Source organism: Crocodylus siamensis, chromosome 5 (genome assembly GCF_052110815.1).
Source record: "Crocodylus siamensis isolate JL-2025a chromosome 5, ASM5211081v1, whole genome shotgun sequence".
NCBI classification, from domain to species: domain Eukaryota; kingdom Metazoa; phylum Chordata; order Crocodylia; family Crocodylidae; genus Crocodylus; species Crocodylus siamensis.
Window position 1 is genome coordinate 47,550,083 of NC_143399.1, and position 24,378 is coordinate 47,574,460.

General features: G+C 43.7%; 1 protein-coding gene across 1 annotated transcript in view; it reads left to right on the plus strand.

Annotated features, from left to right (window-relative positions):
* Nucleotides 1-1,691: 1,691 nt before the first annotated feature.
* TNN (tenascin N) overlaps nucleotides 1,692-24,378 on the plus strand; it is a 50,685-nt gene continuing 27,998 nt past the window's right edge. The window contains exons 1-6 of the mRNA XM_090047803.1: nucleotides 1,692-1,744; nucleotides 10,785-11,239; nucleotides 12,182-12,556; nucleotides 14,716-14,979; nucleotides 16,531-16,716; nucleotides 19,171-19,260. Coding sequence (XP_089903929.1) covers nucleotides 10,798-11,239; nucleotides 12,182-12,556; nucleotides 14,716-14,979; nucleotides 16,531-16,716; nucleotides 19,171-19,260 — 1,357 coding nt within the window. The 5' untranslated portion in view covers nucleotides 1,692-1,744; nucleotides 10,785-10,797. The remainder of the gene's footprint in view (nucleotides 1,745-10,784; nucleotides 11,240-12,181; nucleotides 12,557-14,715; nucleotides 14,980-16,530; nucleotides 16,717-19,170; nucleotides 19,261-24,378) is intronic.

Consider the following 24,378-nt stretch of genomic DNA (forward strand, 5'->3'; position numbering starts at 1 on the left):
ACTGAGTGATTAACTGACTCACCCAAGGCAATGCTGGTTCTGTGTCAAAAGTTGGGCAAGAAAATAGATGCTCCTGGCTCTCTCAGTTCTCTGCTTAGAACGCTGGATCATATTGCTTCCTACTAAGCAGTTCCTGATAGGAATGCAAAACAGGCAATACATAAAGGGCAAGAAAATGAAACCTCAGCAATAACTATCCAAGGCAGCCTCTGGTTACAATCAGGGCTACATTTTGTATGGGAGGAAAGTGGTGTAATTCACTCCCTCAGAGGGTGCCTTTATATGTTGCATAAGCTCTTTGCCTCTTTTGCCCTCCTTTCTGTGCCCCCGCTCCTTCTGTGGTGTGTATCCAAAAGGCCTTTGGCCAGTATCAAGCTTGTCATTAGTTTGTGGGTTTGCCCTTTGTGAATAACAGTTGCCACACTCCACCCAAGAAAAGGGCAAAGTCCTGGAGGGTGGCTAATAAAGCTGGCAAGGGCTGTGTGGGATGCAGGCTTCATTTCAGAACCATTTTAGGAAATCTACTAATGATGATTAAAAAATGGAATTTTTAAATAAATTATATTTCTTATTTTGCAAAGGATTCTCAAAGTTTTTTACTTTGTGTGTGAAAAATGTGCCACTTTTCAATGCATGAAAGTGATGAAAAATATTATTGAAAATGTCATCTATGTTATAAGAATTGTTATAGAAATATGCAGTTTAGCAAAATCAGGTTGTAAACAAAATATTGTAATACAATTTTCAGTATAAATATGTATATATTTTAAAATATAAAATCATTAAAAGGGGCCATTTCAAATCCTTTGACATTAAAATAACTTCAAAGCAGTTTCCAATATGAATAAAAAACAGGCAGCAAATAAAAAAAGTAAGGAATAAATTTAAACCTCTGAATCTTAAACCTCAAAGTTCTGAAAATGTTAATGAAACTTCTTTTTATTTTATTTTTCAGCAAGCTCTAGCACTTCATAAGCAGAATAGGGCAGATTCTATGGAACTCCACCAGTTAATACATGGTTCTTTGCATGTGTTTAAGATTAATGGTTCCTTTACTTATATTTTGCTTTTCTTCAAGTGCCTGAGATTTGTTAGTGATGTGATAGGTTATTACAGTATTGTGATTTAACATTAACTGGGGTTTCTTTTATGTGTACCATAATCTTGTTTTGTATGTTGAAAAACTCACGCCTCCAGAAAATAGGTTTTAAAAGTGCTTATGGCTCTTCATAATATATTCTGTGATCTCTGCTTTTGCATTTGCAAAATTCTAGATGTCTGTCAGGTTTTAGTCACAAGTCTTGCTGCTGGACCTTCCTTCCTACAGTGGTAGGCGGTGAAGAATTTTTCACTCTCTCTCTCTCCACTGTTGTTCATCCCTTAGGAAAATATTAGAAGGGAAACACCCAAGTGTCTCTATTGGCTCCTTTCATTTGGTCCAAAAGAGATTTAAACCCAGTGGGGACTGGTGGCATCAGCAGCTGAACTGGAAAGAGAAGAGCAGTGGTAGCTTTCAGCTTGCTCTTGCAAGTGACACCTGAATTAGAAGGGCCCTAAAGCAGAACACTAAAGACTATCCCAGAGGTAAGGGAGGCATTTATTTTTTCCAGTTTAATTTAGGACAAGCAACATAGATGAATGAAACATGAATTTTATTCTTTGTTTTTTCTATAGTGTCTTTCACTTAAGAACGTTAGAACACTTCCTATGCCCTAATGAAATAAGCCTTTCAACATACCTGTTGGTAAGTATTAGTATTATAATACATAGTTATAGGTGGTGGTTGGTAAGTACTACTTTATAATACATAGTTGAGAGAATAGTGGTGTTCTAAATGAAAAGGTTTAAACTGCACAGAGTGTATCTCTTCAAAGAATCATATCTTTAGTCTGACAACTTGTCTCCATTGATGTCCATTGGATTTTTGGCATTGAAGTTAATGAAACCAGGATTTTGTTACTAAACTAGTCTGTTTCACAATGAGTTCTGCTATTTCCAGATTTTATTTCAGATACTAATTTGTATGTCATTTTTATTGTTGTAAAGGCTTTTCCAATTGTCATGGATTCATATGTTATGTTTATTCATATTTACACATTAGAATTGTAGTGCAAGCTAAGTACTAGGAGGATCATTAAAATGACCTTTCACTTACAGCATGTGCATCACACCCCATGGGCATCAGTTCACACATTCCATAAAACAAAAATTTTTGAGCTCTTGATCTTTATGTAAAATTAAACACATTTTTGTATGAAAAGTACTGTTTTGATTTTAATAGTTATCTCAGAAAGATAAAATTCAGGAGATAAAATGAAAGAAAACAATTGAACGAGTCCAAGAATTACACAAATTATGAATTCAAAAAGTGACCTGTCTTAAAGCGAGGCCTAATTCTGTTATAAGCCAGTTTTCCACAAGTTAAAATACAGACCACATGCTGAGCAAATAATTCAAGTATCTGGTTTGTTACTATCGGTATAAGAGAAAGAACCTGACCTTATACACTTTCTACAGAATTATTAATATGTTAATTAACTCAGTCAAGAAATAAAGAAGAGAAAGCAAAGATACTGACAGATTTTCAGAGAAAGAAAGGAGATTTAGACACACAGTAAAGCAAGCACATAATAATGTAGTCTTTGTAGGAGAGAGAACACATGTGAAGAAATAATACATGAAAGATAAATAGAAAGGAAAGGCCAAAAGCACAAATACTTACCTGGCTAGTTTTCATTTCATATTCTAATAACTGTTTGGAATCTTCTTAAATGTCTATAGATTTAAGCAGAGTGTGGGGAAGCTGTGAGTGATATTCTTGAGAAAAGGCAATGGCACTTCTGCATAAGAAGAAATCTTGCTGGTTTGTACTAACAGCCAAAGTGGAACATGGTTGGCTTATGCTGTAGCCACAATGACCCATTTCTTTGGGACCCAATATATGATCTGTGTTTCACTAAAGTAAGAGTTATTCACACACATGTAGCTCACAGAGGAAAATATAATTGTTAGGAGCAGCTTTGTAAAGGAAATGGCTTGGAAATAGTTGCAAAGCCCCAGTACAAAAAGTAAAGACAGGAATTCAACCATTTGAATTAAATTACATTTATGGAACTTTTGTAAAATTAGTACTTTGTCTCTGAAGTCAACCTGGCTGAGCGCCCTGCTAGACTGGGCAAGACACAAGTAACTATAGTAGGAAGCAACTGGCAGGGAGATGGACTAGGATGCTGAAAAAGTGACTAGGTATTTTCCATATCCAGATTCTGTGAAATTTTCTCACCTTTTGTGCACCCAGGGAAACTTGTGAGCTGGTAGTGAATGTAGAAAGCCTTCAGAAATGACCTCTGCTTTTCACTGTTATTGGCTTCTGTTAAAAAACTTTTTAATTGGTAAAAAGTTTGTTAGAGTATTGAGAGACGTAACAGACTAGATTCTGCTCTTATTTACACTGGGATAAGTCAGGAGTAACTTAATCAATCTCCATGCAGATACTTCAAATCTACTCTTGCATAACTGAGAGCAGGTTTTGCCAGGTAGTTCTGAAGACATGTTTATTTCCTACCTGAAAGTTGCTATTATTGCACACCACCCTGCTTCAGAGTTATTAATCTCTGTGGTCTTAATACTGCAAATGTTTCTATAGCTGATATCTATAATTATCTATTATGGACACTAGTGGAAACTAATGGAACATTTTGTATTCATTAACACTTGAGTGTCTAGCACACTATGCCAACCTTCCTGGGGGCCTTGGCAGCTACGGTGTTAATTTATTTTCATAATGTTGCTTGCACATAGTGATAGCTTTTCAGACACTACAGCCAAACTAGCCCAGAAAAGAGACCTTTTAGGTGCTCTTTCTCATATCTGCCATTCCCTTCTTTGTCAAGAAACCTTCCAGACCTGTCTACAATCTCCCTTGAGACTGCTTGAGAAGCAGCCTCAATATCCCAGGCCAGTTTCATTCTGGACTTAGCATGGGAACTGTTTTCCTTGGCATTAGCACAAATACCCTGATTTTTATGGAGTCACATTCTTAGCCTTCACCTCTTTTCTATCTGCCTCATGGCCATTTTCCCTCAGCCATTTATTAGAACCAGCTCTTTGGCTCTAGTATGATACTGTATGTACACATTCACCCCCTGTAAGAACATCATTCTTTTTACAGCTAGTCTTAATCACTTTGTCTCAGCTTCCTTTAGCTAAATGTCTCAAGGTACAGACAGACGTAGAGCTCCCTGTTGTAACTCATGGTGCTTTGTAGGAACCACCATCAGTTACAATGATTCCCTGGACTGGAAGAAGTTTGCTGTTGGGTCCCAGGGGTTGGGGAATCCCAGCTGCTGTTTAGAGCAGCTGTGAGCCCAGATATGCTTTACCCTAGCAACACCCCTCCCCCCTTTCTAGCTCTGGCAGTGTTTTCAGAATGGGAAGGGGGAAACAGAGTGGAGCAAGCTCATTTTAGGGGTTCCTCAGCTGGGACCTAAGGGTGGGGTGGATGGTTTGGAGCCCCCCCCCCACCTTGGTTCAATAAACCCTACCCACCCTCCAGTGCTGGCTGAAAAAGCCTGGGACTGAACTCCCTCTGCTCCCTCCCTATCCTCTCCCCTTCTGAAAACACTGCTGGGGCTGGGAGATGGTGCAAACAGAAGTTTCTGAAGATGCTCTGTTTTGAAGCATCTTCATCTAACCCTCATGCAATGAGGATTTAGAAAAGCACTCTGCAGCCATGCACGTCTGTTTAGTCATGGCTCTAGAGCACTTTCAGGGGCCAGATCAAGTGAAAATTGTCACTTCTCTGTGTGCCTTCAAAGACAGAGATGTGCTCCCTGGGTAGAGGAGAGCCAACCACAGACATTAATCTAGGTCCTCCATTTCTGTCCTGGAGTCAGAGCTTCTATTTACTTCCATTCTCTGCAATCTTGGAGAAGTCTCTGACTCTGGACTTTCCTGCTCCTCCCTTACCTCTTATTGAGAGTTTTTGTGTTAGAGTAAATAACATGTCTTAGGCCATGGACTGACATAATATTTGATATGCCTTTGAAGCACTCCAAACATAAAGTGTGCACACATTCACAGCTAAAGAAGTGCCTAAAAATGGCCAAAGTGCTTGAAAAATTATCCTTAAAAATGAGGAATATTTTTAAGCACTTCCTTTTGATATGCTTTCTGAAACATCTGTACACTCTACCAGGGAGTTGCGTAGTCTTCCAGCATCCCACAGTGCTTGACAGAGGAAGGATAGGAAAGCAGAACAGCCAACCAGAGTGTGCTCTCCTTTGTGCTTGGCCATTGTCACCAATCTCCAGAGGCTGAAAGGCAGGCAGAAAATCCTGCTTTTTATATGTAGAGCTGGAATAAAGGATTCCTTGCATGTCTCCTGGCTTCTGGAACCAAAGCAAGAGACTGTAGGCTGAATGCACAGGAGATCATTCATTGTCCATCCTGCATTTTCCCCTCTATCCCACCCCCTTCCCAACAATCTGGCTAACTACAGGCCCATTAGCCTGACTTCTATCCTGGGGAAGATCTTAGAAAAGTTTATTAAGGAGGCCCAGGCTAACATTCTAAGGGACAGCCAGCACGGGTTTGTTGCGGGTAGGTCTTGTTTGACCAATCTCATTTCCTTCTACGACCAGGTGACCTATCACCTGGACAAGGGAGAAGAGATTGATGTCATATATCTTGACTTCAGAAAAGCTTTTGATCTGGTATCCCATGATCACCTCTTGGCCAAACTGGCCAGTTGTGGCCTTGGCTCCACCACGATCCGCTGGCTGGGGAACTGGCTCCGTGGTCGGACCCAGAGGGTTGTAATTGATGGCAGTCACTCATCGTGGTGCCCTGTGACCAGTGGGGTCCCTCAAGGCTCTGTCCTGGGACCCATCCTGTTCAACATCTTCATTAATGATGTGGACATTGGAGTCAGGAGTGGACTGGCCAAGTTCGCCGATGACACCAAACTTTGGGGCAAAGCATCCACGCCAGAAGATAGGCGGGTGATCCAGGCTGACCTGGACAAGCTCAGCAAATGGGCGGACAAGAACCTGATGGTGTTTAACACCGAAAAATGCAAGGTTCTCCACTTTGGGAGGAAAAACCTGCAGCATCCTTATAGGCTCGGCAGTGCTACGTTGGATAGCACTACAGAAGAAAGAGACTTGGGGGTCATCATTGACCACAAGATGAACATGAGCCTGCAATGTGATGCTGCAGCTAGTAAAGCGACCAAAACGCTGGCTTGCATCCATAGATGCTTCTCGAGCAAATCCTGGGACGTCATTCTCCCCTTGTACTTGGCCTTGGTGAGGCTGCATCTGGAGTACTGCATCCAGTTTTGGGCTCCACAATTCAAAAAGGATGTGGAGAAGCTTGAGAGAGTCCAGAAGAGAGCCACGCGCATGATCAGAGGTCAGGAAAACAGATCTTACGATGACAGGCTGAGAGCCATGGGACTCTCTAGCCTGGAAAAGCGTAGGCTCAGGGGTGATCTGATGGCCACCTATAAGTTTATCAGGGGTGACCACCAGGATCTGGGGGAACGTTTGTTCACTAGAGCGCCCCAAGGGATGACGAGGTCGAATGGTCACAAACTCCTGCAAGACCGTTTCAGGCTGGACATAAGGAAGAATTTCTTTACTGTCTGAGCCCCCCAGGTCTGGAATAGTCTGCCAGCGGAGGTGGTTCAAGCACCTACATTGAACACCTTCAAGAGTAAATTGGATGCTTATCTTGCTGGGATCCTATGACCCCAGCTGACTTCCTGCCCTTTGGGCAGGGGGCTGGACTTGATGATCTCCTGAGGTCCCTTCCAGCCCTAATGTCTATGAAAATCTATGAAAAACAAGTAGAGAGCAGATGGGAGCAGAGCTGCAGGGCCAAGTAAGCCCCTGATCCACTGTACCCCTTGCAGTGCTGATATTTTCCAGGAATGCCCTCATAGCCATTTTGAAGGGCTCCAGTGGGGTGTTGCAACTGGGGGCTGAACATGTGGGTGGCACTGAAGTTCACTGAAATTGAAGTGTCTTATTATGGCTTCAGTATGGCTCCATAGGTATATTTGAGCCTTGCTTTTGGACTTTTGTCAAAGACTGCCCCTAGCTGCCCCAGCTCTAAGGTGGCTGGATGTGGTGCTAACAGTTCATTTCTTTGTGTGCTCTTGATAACAGAAACTGGTGTGCCTTAACAAAACTGGCTTGCTGAGCCTCTGTCATTTGATCATAGTTCTTCATCTGCAAATCTCCATTTTTTCAACCTTGGCAGCATTGCCTGTGTCAGTCCCACCCCAGCTGAATACCATGTCCATGTTGTTGTCATCTCTTACCTTGACTATAGCAGCTTCCGTCCCTGAAGCCTCTCCATGTTTTATCTTGGTCTAGCATGTAATAAAAGATGCTAGCTGCTTTTGCACATGTAAGAAGATATGTGACCACATCACCTGCCTCCACAAGCAGCTTTTCTGTTTCCTTCTATTTTAGGACATAGCTGAAAATGAACCTCTTTCAAAATCTCTTTTTAAAGCCCTTTGTTGCCTCCTTCAGCTTATTTAATAGATCTTTAGGCCATATTTTCAGCTCGTGCATACCACTACCATTCCAAGGCACTCAATGCAACTATGATGATTTAAACCAGTCAAAGAGTCTGGACCTTTGTCTCTCAAATTCCTTGTTCCCCATTTATGTTATATTAGCCTCCCTGCATTTTGCCCAAGGAAAAGAGCATGTTATACAATTTAATACACCAAAATACTTGGGCATCAACGTTAGGAAGGGAAAAGACTTATGGACTTAGATTATGTTATCCTTCTCAGAATACTATTGTTGCTTTACTGGACCAGTTATCTTGTGCTTTCTCCACTCTAGGTTTAAATGTTGCAAGCAGTGTATCTTCCACTACATTTCTTTGGAGATTATGCCATAGTATAATAACTCTTATTGGTAGGAAATTTTTCCTGGTTTTCAGTCTAAACTTTTCCTTTGCTCAATTTCATCCTGTTATTTCCATTTATGTTTTCTTACACACATGATATCATATGCTCAATGTAGGTTCAGTTAAACCCCCCTTTTTCTTCTTAAACAGCAGGGAAAATCTCTTTATTACATGATGTAGAAGCCAGAAGAGCTGCTCTCCTCTCTCATTAGATTTGACAGAAGTGCTTATGTTCAGAGGTTTTTCTTTTGAATGATCTGCCTGCCCAGGAAAATCTGAGATCAATTTGTGGCACTCAAAAGGCCCTAATTAGTAGGGACATCATGTTACGATTCAGAATGGCATGTAATTCCCCGAGCTGAGAGAATGGATATGTGCATTTGTTTTGGGGAAGTGGGGAAATGTAAATCCTTAGAAATATGAAATTAAACCTTGTTAAAAGAGGCTTTCAATATTTCTAAAGTGGTTTATGACAAGAATCTGTGCATCTTAAGTACTATATTTCAAGTACAACGTCTCAGAGCAAATACTCATTACTTGATTTGTCTCAGAATGCGACAGAGAGAAAGACAACTGAAGGGGGTCAATTTTTATGACTGTCCTAGAGAAAGATGGTAAAATGGAATAGCATATTGAGGATGGTTGAGGGCTTGACAGGTTGGGTGCAAAACCTCAGAATAAGGATGAAGGGGAAGAAGCTCTGCTTCAGCAGAATAATATGCTGAGAGATGAGAAATGCATGAGACAGATGCCATGTGAGAAAAATGCTGCAGATTGCTATTTTTTTCCATTTTTTTATTATATAATAACGGCTGAAGCCTGAAGGTTTCCCCCTGTTTCATTCATTCTTTCCCTGGCAAAATTCCCACTGACTTCTGTAACAGTTTTAGTAAACAAAGGAGAGTAGGGTGTTCAGAACTGGACTCTGCGCATGTTCTGCTATGCTAAGTTACACCAAATTTGGAACATGTACAGAATTATTTTTATCTAGGAGCAAGAGCATCATGCTTCTGAACATGTAGGAAACTTTCTTATATTCTGCTTAGGTAAAGCCAAGGAAACTACATGATAATGCCATGTGCCATGATGTCAGATTTTGGGTAATCAATGTGATTATCTGTAATGTCATGCAGAAAGCCCATCCATTTTCCTGGGCATGGTTAGGGAAGAGAAAAGCAGAGATGTTCTCAGGTTGTGTGTATGTGGTTGGGAGGTGGTGCAGGGGTGGCCATGTCTCTAAAAAACAGCTTTACTTTTACCTACAAGTCCCATGCCAGGAACTATTTTTGCTTTTACCATCACCCAGAAATTGTTTGTTTGCCAGTTCCATTCTCACTTGAACAACTAACAGTGAGGTTACATGTAGTAATCTATGGTCTGACTTTTCAAGTGGCTACATAGTAAATCAGATATCCGCTTCAGAGCAAGCACTCAAATTATTAACTGCTACTCTGGTAGCGTAGATCTCAGTAAAAGACAGCTAAACTACCCCAGTTTAGCTTTGATTTACCACAGAGGGTGTATGCATTTACCATACATCAGCTAACACGTGGTAAATCCCTGCCTGATCTTGTCAGTGTACATTACTGGTAGGGGTACTCAGAGAAGGCGTACTGGATTGAGACCCTTGAGGGAACTTAAGTGGATCCCATTTGAACTTCTTTGTAGAAATGAGGCACTGAGCTGCTCAGACTGAGGCAATTTTGAGCCTGTGCAGAAGCAGGATTCTCAGGGCCCAGAAAACTTGAAAGATCCATACTGCATTTAAATTCCTTCAGGGTTAGGTGACAGTCAGACAGGATGCTTTTAATCATGATTTTAGATTTAGGCAGAACTGAGACACCTAAAGTCATGCTTTAAGCCTGGAAGTCCCTTACTGGACCTAGCCACAGAGCTGTGAATCAGCTATTTAACATCAGCCATTCACTCACTTTAAAACCAAAACAAATATTTTACATTTATGCAGGGAGGTTCATTCTACAGATTCTGAATTGTTTTCCATTTAACAAGCTGATATATAAACTTAATAGAGTGACACCTGTACAAGATCCTACTTACATTAGCCAACCTCTCTTCTTAAGAGACTGTCTCAAAATATCCTACATTAAGGAGCTGATTTGATTAGACACTTGAAAGATTACCTTAAAACAGGCTTCTTTGTACTTCCATCTGTGAAATGAAACCCTTTATGAAGTGAACTGTGTTTAACAGCACACCACAACATTGTGCATCAACTTAATGTAATAAGTGAGAGAATGCCATGTCCACTTAAATTGCAGTAGCTGGGTATAATAAGCAAGGTCAGCACCACAAGCTTCATGGAAGTGATGTGTGGTATTTAATAGCCGTTATGGTTATCATCAGTTTTAAATTTCGTCTTAAAGAGGGCACACTCTTAGCACAGTGACTACTAAAACAGTCTGGGACACTAATTCAGAGCTGATTCATGGAGCCACCTATTAATCAAGAGAGCCACCTACTGATGAATATTATTATTATCTCTTCCTGCACCCTACGCCAGCAGTCTGTGTTGGCTTGAGCAGCAGTACTGAGCAAGTAATGTGTTTGAATCAACATCATAGTTTGCTTTTTCAGTCAATCTCAATTTTAAACTTTTAATTTCTGGTGGTCACAGGCAATAGTGGAGAATCTTCTGGGCTACCTGCAAGCCCTGGGTTAGCAACCACTGCCCTAGACACTGTCTATATATTTCTCATCCAAATATTGTTCCACAGACACTGAACTTTGAAGATTGCACCACAAGAGGTCATGGTAGCTATCTTTAGTCTTTGAAACTGCTTTAAAAATGGTTTTATGGTAGAATTTCTTTTTTTTTCCTCCTCTGAAACCAGCCTTGCTATTTTTATGAGACCAACCATCTCTCTGAAGAACTACAAGATGGGTTACTGGTATAATATGTCCTTCATTCTGGGGGTGTTACTGTATAATGCTCTCCAAACAGCAGCTCTTCAACTGCCTGGATCTCAGAATTGCACCAGCAAAGGTCAGAAAATCTCCCTCAGCCACTCATACAAGATTGACCTGCCCAAGTCATCCCAGATCCAGGTAGAAGAAGATCCATTGCCCCTCAAAGATGAAAGTCATACTCTGCCTGATATGGGAGAAACAGAGGGTGAGGAGCAGAATATCATATTCAGGCATAACATCCGAGTCCTCACACCGAAAGGTGACTGTGAAGCCTTGGACCACCTCAGAGCCCTTCTGGAAAGGATGGAGAAGCTGGAGAAAGAAGTGATGGAGCTGAGAGAGGCCTGCAATCCACAGAAGTGTTGTGGGGGAGGCCAAGGTGTGCATTATTTTGGGGTATATTTTTTCTAGCTCCTACATAACTTCAATAGCACATCCGTTGCGCTGTGCTGTGCTGTGCTGAGCTGTGCTGTACTGCTCTGCACTGGGAAAAGCTTGAGCAGACTGGATCCTGGGTTTCTGACATGAGTTGGAAAGTCTGAGGCCCCTGGGTGGAGGGATCAATGGGAACAAGTAGTTTATGGGGTGGACATGGGGCATCTTGAAGTTCCTGACATGGGGCTTGATCCAAGTCCTATTGAAGCCAATGGAAAGGCTACCGTTGACCTCAATGCACTTTGGCTCAAGACTGTATGAAGGAAGCTCAGGTTCAGGGCCCGTGATAGAAGTCTGGTATATCTGAGGTGATGGTGAGCTTGGTTTCCTGTACGCACAGGTGATGATGGGTGAGGGAAATAATTTCAAGATTCTTGATACTGTCAAGGAGCTCCTCATACTCTTCACTGGGATGTGAAGTTCTGGAGTTTCTGGTAAAGGCTGAAGCTTGGGCTAGAATCTCGCAGAATGTCGATGATTTGGTTTCTTAACTGAGAAGCTCTGGTTGTGGGGAGATTCTTCAGTTTAGAGTTCTGGAATTCCCTATAGCAGGAGGCTAGCTTGTGGAATTCCCAGTCAATTTTCTTTTGTTTTGCATTGTTTTCAGTGCTGGAATTTTACGTTTAAAAGGAAATTGTTGAGAATTCACATTTTTTTTCTTTGATAGACAAGTGCATTGTCTAGAAGAAAGGAAGGCTGTAATGACCACCTTTGTGATAGAAGGAATGGGTGGCTAATACCAGTCCATTTAGTCGCTCTTCTTCCTCCAGTAGTCTAGAATGGACATTCTCCATATTTGTCTATGGCTTTGTTCCTAATTCTGTTTGTCTGCTTGTTTCTTTTCTGCCTGCTACCTGCTGATGTGGGTCCTGGGTCCCCCGCTTAGCAGGCGTTTCAGATTGCAGTAGCCATGGAACTTTCATCCAAGAGATCTGCAGCTGCAACTGTGACGAAGGCTGGGAAGGAAGCGACTGCTCTCGTCCCAGCTGCCCCAACAGCTGTAGTGGCAATGGACGCTGTGCCAATGGCAAATGCATCTGCCATGAGCCCTACGTTGGTGAGGACTGCAGTCAGCGTCTGTGCCCTGAGAACTGCAGTGGCAATGGCATCTGCAACAATGGTGTTTGCCAGTGCTATGAGGAGTTCATTGGAGATGACTGCAGTGAGAAGAGATGTCCCAATGACTGTAATGACAATGGGTTCTGTGACACAGGCGAGTGCTACTGCCATGATGGCTTTGTTGGCCTTGATTGCTCCCAAGGTGAGAAGCACCCTTATTTTATTTATATCCTCTTCCTTTCTTGCAGAAGTTTCCCCTGTATCTCCCTCTTCTCCACCCAGTGAAGCACTTGCTTGGCTCCTTCTGCAGCTAAATCAAAACCATAGACAGTGGCAGAATAGGGATAGGAGTTAATTCTACTCCATATCCAAAATCTGGGTACGGAGAACTATGAACAAAGAGGGAGGCTAACCAACCATAACCAGCTTATCACAATAGAGCTAGGGAGGGTTTATTCCTTCTTGCCTGCTGCAGTCTGCACTAGTTATCAATAAGCCAATGGATTCAGTATCCATCATAATAACTTGAACCATACAACCTACATTGGGACTGAAACATTTGAGAAGCTCTTTCTTGTGCTGTTTCTTTATAAAGCAGCTGTGGTTGTATGAGTTAAGCCTAACCCTTGTCAGAGGCTCCACCTAAACTAGACAGAGAGCAGAACTTTCTCAGGTTAGAAATGCCATACTTGGAGCCCCTTTTAAAATGTCTCTATTGCTGTATTCGTAGCCTTATTCTTTGAGTCGTTACTCTTAAACTACATTTTCTGGTTTTACAGCAAATAAAAAGGTTGAAAACAATTAACCTTATCACCTATCATATGCAGGCCAGTGAGGGTGTCCATAAGGAGAATGCTTTACAGTGCAGTTTATATACAAATGTGACTAGAAAACCACATGTTTTCTAAGGGTTTTTCTAAGAGCTGAAGAGTACAAGGTGCCCAGATCCAATTGGCTTTGAATGGGAGTTGGGCACCCCATTCCTTTAGGCTTCTTTGACATTCCTGGCCTTAGTCTAATTCAGAAGCTTTCAGCCAAATATAAGAAAAATCCTAGGTCTTCTTATTGAGCACAGAGTAAATCCTACCCTGGCCACTCAGCTCAACCCAGCTGCAACAGAAGCAGGGCTATAAAAATTACTGACATGTTATAACCATCCAGCTAGAGGTCCTGAATCTGTCCATGTAAATCTCTCATTCCCACACATGCTTACCCCATCATACTTGTTTTTACACATTCACATGCATTCTCACATGCTATCCCTCCCTCTTCCCTTATATCTGAACACTTCTCTCTACATCCTTGAAGTTACTTCCCCAATCTGCAGTTCGTTCAATGGCAGTACAATGTTACTGACAGCTCTAACTAGTCCCAGTGTTTGGCCTCCTTCCACCAGTAATAGTGGCAGGCAGTGCATGAGAAAGAACTTGGTTTACATTCAGAACTGCATTTCAGCTGCTTGTAAGCGACTGAGCAATTATCGTGTGAGAAGAATATCAGTTTTCATCTGTCAAGGTACCTAAGAATTCTTTCTGAGCTTCTGTATTGAATGTGATGAGAAGCATTAAGGTCTGCTTTTCCTGCAAATTCATCTATCAAATTCAGCGATGGAGTCTTTCCTCAGCTGCAGCTGGATGGAGAGGACATTTGCTTTACTGTTGCTATGGATGCCAGTTAAACTATATACACGGGGCTGCAATGCCAGAACAATGGCTTTAAATGGCCTGCTTAAGGTATAAGAAGGGCTGTGAAGCTGGCATTGCTTCACAGTGTCTAAGTCCTGTTCATACTCTTGCCTCCAGATTTGAAAACAGCCTTGATCTTTTTGTGTCAATACAAGGTTTTTCAAACCTTCTTGAACAGATAATTAAAAAGTCCTGCATCTACCTATATTCTGGGCATTGTAGCACCAGTACTGAATTCTTTTGTATTCCAGAACTAGAATAATAAAATAGCAATTGTAGTCAGCCACTCAGGCAAGAAGGTACATATATTGCCTATACAAACTTGCACAGTACTTTGAGGGATATTGACAATGTTAAGGAGGTTTTTCTGGCATTTTTTTGATATAATCGATTTGTCAGGTGCAGCAGTGTAGCTCTGAGTGTGCCCAGTTCTGTACAGTGCTGAGTATACCCATTTGTCATTTGGCTGTTGATAGTAACTTGTTAGAGAATAAACAGAGGACTTCAGTCTCCAAGGCTGCCAGTCAAGTCCTGTTCAGAAGTTCATTCACTTAACAATTAAAAAGTACGGTTCTTTTCCAAATGCCATTGACAACAATGGAAAGGCTCTTATTGACTTGGGCCAGGTTCCAAGAGGAGATATCAGTTCTAATATTGTCTTCCTTTTTTTCCACAGTGCTTGCCCCTCAGAATCTGCAGCTGCTAAAGACCACAGAGGGTTCCCTGACCCTTAGCTGGGATGAGGTGACTGATGTGGATTATTATCTCATCAGCTATTATCCAATGGGATACCAGACCTCTGTAAAACAAGTCAGGGTGCCCAAAGGACAACTCAGCTATGAGATTGTGGGCCTTCGCCCCAGCACAACATATAACATCACGCTTCGCCATGTGAAGAAGGGGATTTCCAGTGACCCAGAAAATCTACAAGCAAGCACAGGTGAGACCATTAGCAAATTACAGGCTAAGGATTTGCTGCTCTGCAAAGTTGGATTTAAACTATATCAGTGGAGCAAACCATTAGGTTTTAGAGGTGGGTGCGCTTTATATCAGTCTCTGTTTGAATACTGGAAGAATCCATTTAATTTCCTATCCAAGTTCTGGGTATTTGCCTTTCTTCTCCCATTTAAGGATTTTATTTTCCAAATAGATTTTTTTGGGGGGGGAAGGGGGGAGTGAGGGGAGAGGGGCAAATTTCTTTTTCTCCCAAAGTGCCAGCCATTGGCTTATGGTTCTGTATTCCAAGGAGAGCACAACAGAACACTGTCCATTGTCTTACTACATGATGCAGAAATGTATGACCTCATTTTCCCTCCTCTATCACCTTCACTGGCCTCCTGTCATTCTCAATTGCTCTGCTCCTTTTCAGCATTCTCCATGGACTTTTTCCACCTGATGCCTCTGAAGTGTCACTGCCTTACTGTCCCTGCTTGCTCATTCCTCCTCATCAAACCCTAGCTGAGGTCTCTTGCCTCAGTGTGCACCTCTTCATTCCACTCTTCTGATTCTGGCCTTCTCCATGCTCTTTTTGCCTTTGGGAGTGGAGAAGTTTGATCTCACTTTTTGGGCCTTCCACTCTTCAACACAATGTAGTTGCCTTCTGTCTGTCAGCCACAGCATAACCCTTTGGAGACTTTGGGCATGAAGGCTCAGACTTTAAAAAGGGTAAGATTTTGCTCATAATTTGAAAAATTATTTGGGGCGAAATGTGTGCTGTAAATGCAGAATATTACTGAGAATAGTGTAACTATTTCAATTTAAGTGGGAGGGCTTTTACAACTGGCAAAACCCAGGTGGGATTTGTCTAGATGAGAGCTAATACTGAAGCTATTTATTGTAAGTTATGCCATAATGACCTTCAAAGACCACAAGTGGTAAGGACTTCAGTTGCATGCATGGCACAGTACAGCACTTTGTCACATCATGCTGGAGCATTCTAAGTACTCAGAGGGCAGAAGATTAGCAGTGAGCTGCCAGCACTACTCTATATAGTGTCTAAAGTTTCCTCCAACATCTCTCAGCTGGAACTGAGCAAGCCTGACTACTTCTTTGATAAGTTCTGATGAGTTCCCTACCTGAGTTGAAAGGCTAATGATTTGAAGCAACCACCTAAAACTAAAAGGTCAGTTTATTAACAGGTGTCACTGTACCATCTCCATGTCCTTGGTAAACCCAGTGAAAGATTTGGTTATTGTGAGGTATTAATTAATTTTTAACAGATTATATGGGAGCTGGTGGCCTGAGTCCTTTGTGTCTGGAGTGGGGTGTTACAACGAGTCAAAGTCAGACTTGTTGATGAAATAATTGTGCTCTTTCTAATTAACCCCTCAATTCATCCAGAAAACCATCTTAGCGCTTACAAGCAGGTGTACTGGTGGGGAGCAGTTTGGCCACTTCTTGTCTTGTGTTTACAGGACAAGGAAAGATTTTAATATTTCTGAAATGCTAATGTGCTATGTCCTCTTGGCCCTCCCTATTCCGTTATCCTTAGCCTTGTCTGTGGTTGGTGCCATCTGGGTGACAGACGAGACAGAGGACTCACTGGAAGTGGAGTGGGAGAATCCTCCAGCAGAGGTGGATTATTACAAGCTAAGGTTCCGCTCACTGCCTGGGCAAGGTGAAGAGGAGGTGATGGTGCCTAAAAGCAGTGAACCAAAGAGCAGATACATCATCACTGGTAAGTGGTTGTGTACAGCTCAGCTTGCACAAGGGCAGGGGCAGCTGATTCATGAGCCATAATCTAGCAAAAATTTCCCATTGTATGTGTGTGTGACTGATCTTTAGAGTTGAGACAAATGGTTAGTACAGTGTCTCTCAACCTTTTCAGTCAGGCACCCCCCCCCCAAAACTGTTTTGAATTTGACAGCACCTCTGGTTGAGGACCGCTGTTAAGTTGCCTCTGCTTGCTTCAGTGGTTCTCACCCAGAGTACTGCTGGATGCTTCTGCCTGTATTAGGGTTATCTAGAACCTGAAGCAGGCAGAAGCAGAGGTGTAACTAATGAGTTCTGTGCCCTGGGAAAAACTCCCCTGTGCTCCTGGAGGGCAGGGAGGAAGGAGGGTGGTTTTGCCTTCTATGCTTGTCCCTGTACTTGACTCTCAACCAAGCAGTATCATGGGCTGCTTCAGCCCAGTCTAACCCCTGTGGCTGAGCAGTGCAAAGGGCTGAAGATAGAGCACATGCTTTTGCCACAGCCCTTCCAGGTCTGACCCTGTATGCTCCTCCCACAAACAGTGGGGCAACAGGATAGTCCCACCTGCTTGACATGCCTCTGTTTCTGGAGGACCATGTGGGGGTCTGACTGTAAAAATCTGCAGGAAGAGAATGGGCTCCAGCCACAGCTGCTCCTCCATCTTCCTCTGTACCTGTAACATGGCATCCCTGGAAGGGGCCTCCAGCACCCCTGTTGAGAACCACTAGGCTAGTAGAACTCTTTAACTTTGTGTCCAATCTGGTGCCCTGTGAGACTTGCAGCAAACTCCAAACATGCACAGATAATATGAGCCATAAACCTTGTGGAACATGGATGAAGTCTGGCAGGTGAGCCACACTTTAGCACCTGATCACCAAGCTAAGAGAGAGAACAGGGCCAAGAGTGTCCTTTATAATATATCTCACTCTCACTTCAGCTGGAAACAAATTTGGGTTTCCTTCAAAACATCTCTTCACTGATGAGGGTTTGAATTGGAATCCAACTGGCAGAACCACAGAGCTGGATGTACTTCCCTCTGCTGTGGCCAGCACAATCTCTTCTTCCTAAGTTTGAATACACAAAGCATGAGCCATGAGTTTGTTACTGTAACAGTTTATAATCAGAGCCAGACAGTTAATCAGACTGCTGTCAAGGCAAGCACTGTATACGTTTTACTTTTCTTGTCCTTTAGAACAGTGGTCTCCAAACTTTTTTGATCATGAACCCTTATCAGTAAAAAATTTTTCAGCAAGCACCCCAATATATGTATATTTATATTCACACACCCCATCAGTAAAAAATTTTTGAACATGCACCCCCAATATATGTATATTTATATAAATATACATCTAAATAGAAGGTCTAATATTTTCTTCCCCCACCCCAATGGATCGTTTTGTGCACCCCCTGGGGTGCACGGACCCCACTTTGAAGACCACTGCTTTAGAATACAATCCAATACATAAATCTGCACATTGGTAAAGATGCAGGGCTTGTTGTGGCATGCCGAAACCCCAATCAAATACTGATTATGCCTAATTACGAATAAGCACATTCCAGTGTTATCTTGTTCTGTACCATTCTGTACAAAACCTTTGGTTCTCTTCTCTTAGTTTTGTTGGGTAACTCCTGATTCTCTCTTATCTTGTTTATTGCATTCTTCAAGGAAGACTTGTTGTTCACTGCCTTTTCTAGGCACTGTACCATGGCCTTTGATTTCATTAAGTGAAACATCCCGGATTTTTTGTAAGAGTATTGGACACTGCCAGATTGAGCAACTTCAGCTGCTTCTAAGTTTTCAGAGCATTTTAGCAGTTAACTCTTTCCAGCCATTCTAATTAAGTCCTTCAGTCTGGCTTATAATCATGAGAAATAGTAAGACCTTTTTTAAATGACCAGGCCACTTAAATTTGGTTTGTTCTTCTAGCAAAAGAGTACACCTGGAGTATCTTGCATTCATGAGGCAGATCCACATGGTGGAAACTGGAATGGTGGTGAAATCCGGTGATTTCAATGGGTCTCAGCTGTGGATCTGGTACTACATGTTTACACCAAGTGTAGCGCTCTTAAGATCTTCAGGAATTTGGCAACATAAGGGTATCTTGTAGATGTCTGGATAGTAAATTTCAGTGCACACTCACACAGCTGAAGCTCAACCCATGTCAAGAATAGTTTGTTTTTAATTTCAGAGCTACGAATACTAATAATAATAGGTAAAATATAAATTCTCACAAATTATGACACACATAGAAGACAAAGATGGACTTGAACCACAAACTCAGATTTCCCAGACAAAGGGAAGTTTTGATCCAAATACTACAATTCAGACTCATTTCTCAAGTATGTCCAGGGAGGGTATACCAAAAATGCAATTTCCTTAAGAAAAGCTTAATTTAATTTTTTCTCTAATTGCTGGCATTGCTTCTTTTGTTCTCTCTAGGCTTGAAACCTGGCACAGTGTATAATATTACTGTCATATACATGAAGGACAATATAGAGGGGAAACCATCATCAGTGACTGGCAGGACTGGTATGTGCGAAGGTTTCTGTTACTATATATTACTACTACGTCCAGAGGACCTTCCACTGAGATCAAAGCTCTATTGCTCAATGCATAACACAGACATCAAAACAAGCATGAGAAAGAGAAGCTTGTTTTGAATCTTTCTTATTAAGAGGAAGGAAGGTTGACCCTTTGCGGGGTGGTTACTAGCTAGTGTAAGCTATAATGGCTTCAATCTTCTCTGAAGTGTGCTGGGGCAGAACCAGTTGCCAGATTGGGAAATGACTCTAAGTCCCTTTTGACCTTCACTCATATCCTACACTGAACACTGATCAGTCAGCCCTAAGGATTAGGTTTATTATTTGATAAGTTTTTTTTCCAGGGCAGTAAAGCTATTCCTGGGTATCTCAGATATGAATGCTAAAACTGACATGAAAAGCTGTTTCTCTGGAATTCAGTGATGCAGAAAGTTCCTTGAATGGTGACAGAATATATTGGATCTACTGTACAGTAGTAGGGAGGCTTGAAGAAACTGAATTCTTTTTCTATATAAGATTTAGGGGGCTATGAATCTGATCTGTATTACAATAGGGGTAGGGTTAGAAAAAAGTATAGAAAGTATAGAAAAAAATATAACTCTGGCTTACAAATTGGCTGAAAACAGGAAATTTAAAAATACCCCCAATTTTGGGTGGTTATTATTTCCTTACAGGACGATGAGCATTTAGAATACATTTGATTTATTTCTCCAAGCTTTTGTCCACCACCACAGACATAGGGTTATATGCAAGACAAAAAAAATATCCCTCTCATTCTTACATAATACTGGAGATCTGGAGCTTTGAATCAGACAGCAAATACCAGTATCACAAAACTCCTGATGCAGTTATGAGAGTTTACTATACTGTATGGGGGCTTACCATATGCAACATCACTAGCCCAGAAGAGTGTGGGAGGTAGGAGTGGGGAGCAGCAGCAAAAAGTACTGCATGTATTTGAATATAAGATAACCCTGAATATAAGATTACCATGCAATAATTAGATTCTACATATGGAAAATTTTATAAATTTGTTATAAATTGTTAGGTATATAATCTAATTATTGGAAGTTGGCCTTGAATTTGTTCCCTTCCCACTGCTACAGAAGAGAAAATAAATCTGGGAGGTCAGGTAGCCCCTTTGTCATCCCCTCCAACTTTTTCCCCCTTCAGCCCCTTCCCCACTCCCTCCTTACTGTCAGACCCTGCTCTCCCCAAACTCAGGGGCAAATTTGGAAACACTGACCTTAGGAAAAACACACATGTAGCAATTTGCATATAATTCCTATAGATTTAGTTCATCCAGAATTTATGCATATTGCATTTTTTAAACTGCTGCAAGTTTTAATACAGGCACTCCATAAACACACTTTTAAGCAGCACTTTGGCACCTACTTATATATAATACAAACTATGTATAAAATTAGTCCAAAGCCAAAAGATTCATGAGTATCCTATAGGTCACTGGGTTTGGCCCCAGCAGTTAACAGCATTTTAAGCTATGGTAACCCCACAGCTCAGCACTGCTCAGTATGTGTGTACTCCAGATACCCCCAACAAAGGATCCATGTACTAATTAGTGCCCCAATCATGACTAGAACTGGGTGTTCTTGTCATTAGTCCTGGCATCTTTCAAAAACTTATGTACAGATAAAGCACAAAGCAATGTGGTCTGGCTTTAACTTATGGAGGGCACAGGGTCCCACTAATCATATGCAACAAGGTGAGCGAGGTAGTGTTGGCTTCGACAATGAAGAGCATTTCTGGTGAGTGTCCTGGCGGCATGGCATCGGAGGTGGTTGGGGACTGGTCCACGGTGGGCTGAAGAGGCAAGGTGGTGTCTTCGGAGAGGAAGAGTGGTAATGTTGCTGGGCACGAAGGTTCTAGAGAGGGGGCGGTCCCGCTGCCAGAAGGGAGGCGGAGCTCTGCAGAGAGCAGTAAATCTGCCCGGAAGGGCCCGGAACCTTCCTATTGTTTGTGGGAAGAAGGAGACCCCTGAAGAACGCTGAAGCTGTGGGTGAAGGCCACTCTGACCCCAGAAGGGGTCAAAGGAGAAACAACTATGCTGAGAGCAGACTTTATGACCAGGGTGCTTTTTGAAGAGTTGCATGTGAACCCTAAAAATTTAAGTTGCGTGGTGGCTTTTGATAATTTCCGCCACTGGAATATCACCTTTTGGAGGCGAGAGGCGTACGCGGCCTTCTGGGCCCGGTATGTGGACGTAGCAGACAAGGAGGACTTACGGGGTCTGCATTTTGAAGCAGGCCAGAAGGCACGGGAGAGAGTTTTATATTTTAAAATGTATACAGATGACCTCTAGAGTATGCAGATGTCAGAAGGTGGCTGGAGGGGCGGGTCGAAAAGATCCTCGATATTCAGCGGGTCCTGGATCAGTGGCAAATCTGGACCGGGGCATGGAGAGCCAGAGTCATCCTGGACGAAGACCCCAGACACCCCGGCAGGGTGAGACACCTGCCCTCTGTCGTGTCCATAGGGCCCTACCGCGGATACGTGACTTATCATGGCCAGCCGAAACTGTGTAGCAGGTGCGGCTTGGTGGGGCACCTGGCTGCCTTCTGTAGCCTGACAGTTTGCTACAGGTGTGGCGGCAGGGGGCACCGGGCACAAGCCTGTAAAGAGGAACTGAAAAGTACTGTTTGTGGAGGTGAGGGGCACTTGCAGTGCCAGTGCCCCCTGTCCTACGCGAACAAAGCCCGAGAGTCACACGCAGCAGAGGAGAGGGATAAAGAAATGCCAGAGGAGGCGGAGTCCACCAACCTGGATGTAGACACCTTCCTAGTGGAGGAAACACCGGAAGCGGAGCAGAGACACGACGTGATCGAGGCGGCTGACAGCTTTTGGAGTCGGGAGGAGAGGAACACATGGACGAGGAGCAGAGCGAGGCAGCGGGAGAAGGGGCACACGAATTGGATTTGGCAACCATGGACTTGGACCTGTCTGGGGAGAAGGGGAAAGAACCCTCCCCTGTAAAAAGAAAGAAGAAGCAGAGGGTTAAACCTATGAAAAAGAGAATAGAGGAGGAAAGGGGAACGGTCCAGGGGACAGAAGGGACTGCACAGGAAGGAGACAAGGGGAAGAGCGGGAAACTGCTGGGGAAGGGACAAGAGGTTGAGGAGTCTGGGAGGGCGGACGTTTGTGGCTACCTCAGCCCGACTGCTGTTGAACATCTGGCTAGGGCCACGGGGATGCGGAAAGTGGGGGAAGACAGCTCAGATCCCAGTAGCGGATCGGATGTTTAACGAGGTAGGCTTTTGTCTGAAAAATAGCCATGATGGCATTGACTATAGCATCCTTAAATGTAAGAAGTGTATATGGGAGGCAGAGATGGGAGTCAACGTATACCACCTTACAAGTTCTGGACGCGCAGGTGTTGGGCCTACAGGAGTGCGGGATCCCCTGGGGGAGAAATTATGGCTATCTGGAGAAGTGCTGGGAGGTGGGACCGTCGTGGTGGGGGGGCTCAAACGAGAATCGAGCGGCAGGAGTAGGGTTCTTGATGAGGGAGCGGGGTTTGAAAATCAAAGGGCAGCAGGTCCTGGAAGAAGGGCGACTGCAAAAGGCAGTGGTTGAGGTGGAGGGCGTGGAGGTAATGTTGTACAACGTCTACGCCCCGGCCGAGAGAACGGAGAGGGTGCGTTTCTTCCGCAAAATGGGGATGTGTATGGGGGGTGGAGGGTTGCGGATCGTGATGGGGGATTTCAATTGTATACTTGAAGAGGGTGGGCGGGTAGGGGTTGGGGAGGGAGTCGGGATGGATAGTACAGGGAAGTGGTTGCAGGGGTGGATTCAAGATGAGGGGCTCCAGGATATTTGGGCAGGGACAGGAGTCTTTACAAGCGTGGATCCCGGTGGGCGGGGCCAATCGAGAATCGATTTTGTGCTGGTGTCGGAGGGACTGGCAATCTGTGGCAAGCGACTGATAGATGTCAGCTTCTCGGACCACCGCGTGCTGTGGGTGGAAGTGGGCATCAGGCAGGGGCTGAAACAGGGCAGAGGGGTCTGGAAATGAAATGTGTCCTTACTGGATGACCCACAGGAATGCATGGCCTTTCAAAGGGCGTATCGCCAGTGGCAATCCTTACAGCCCCTTTTTCCAACACGGTGGGACTGGTGGGCAGAAATCAAGCAACGTGTGTGGGAGTGGTTTACTGCGGTGGGGAGGAAGCAGGCGTGGCAGAGGAAGAAGGAGTTAGTGAGTTTACAAGGGGAAGTTCAAAGGTTGTGGGAAGAGCGGAAGAAGGGGGCAGCGGTACAGGGAGAATGGGAAAGGGCGAGGGAGGGAGTGAAAAATTGGTTCCAGACCAGGATGCAGGAACGGATGTTCCTGGCCAAGGCGGAGTGGGTGGAGGAGGGAGAGGAATGGGGCAGATTTTTCGCCTTGCGGGTGAGAAGGAAGAAGCGGGTGATGGGGGCGGTCCGCACGGCCGACGGAGGGAGGGTGGAGGATGTGGATGGGGTATTGCGGGAGGTGACTAGGTTCTACGGGGATTTGTTTCGTAGAAAAGCGGGGAGGCGAGAAGACCTGGAGGGGCTGGTGGGGAGTTTGGAAGCCAAAGTGGGGGAAGAAGGGAGACAGGGGCTGATAAAGGAATTGACGGAAACCGAGATGCTGGGGGTCTTGAGGACAATGCCTTTAAAGAAGACCCCGGGAGGCGACGGGATCCCGGTGGAATTTTATGGGAAGTTTTGGGATTTAGTGAAGGGGGATCTGCTGGCCCTGTTTAAGGAAATTATGGATCGGGGTCGGGTAGGGGAGGGCTTTGCCCATGGAGTCGTGGTCTTGATCTATAAGAAAGGGGGACGGGAAGACATTAAGAGCTGGAGGCCGATCACCCTGCTGAATTCGGATTATAAATTATTTTCCAAGATCCTAGCGACAAGGATGGGGGAGGTGTTACCGCAGGTGCTGGGCGGGGAACAAATATGCGTGGTGGGGGGGCGGCGGACGACACACACACACTGGCTGCTACGGGATACGCTGTCGTACATTACTGACCGGAAGTGGAATACGATAGTGGCGAGTCTGGACCTGCAAAAGGCGTACGACAGCATCGGGCACGAGTTTCTGTTTGGGGTTCTGGCAGGG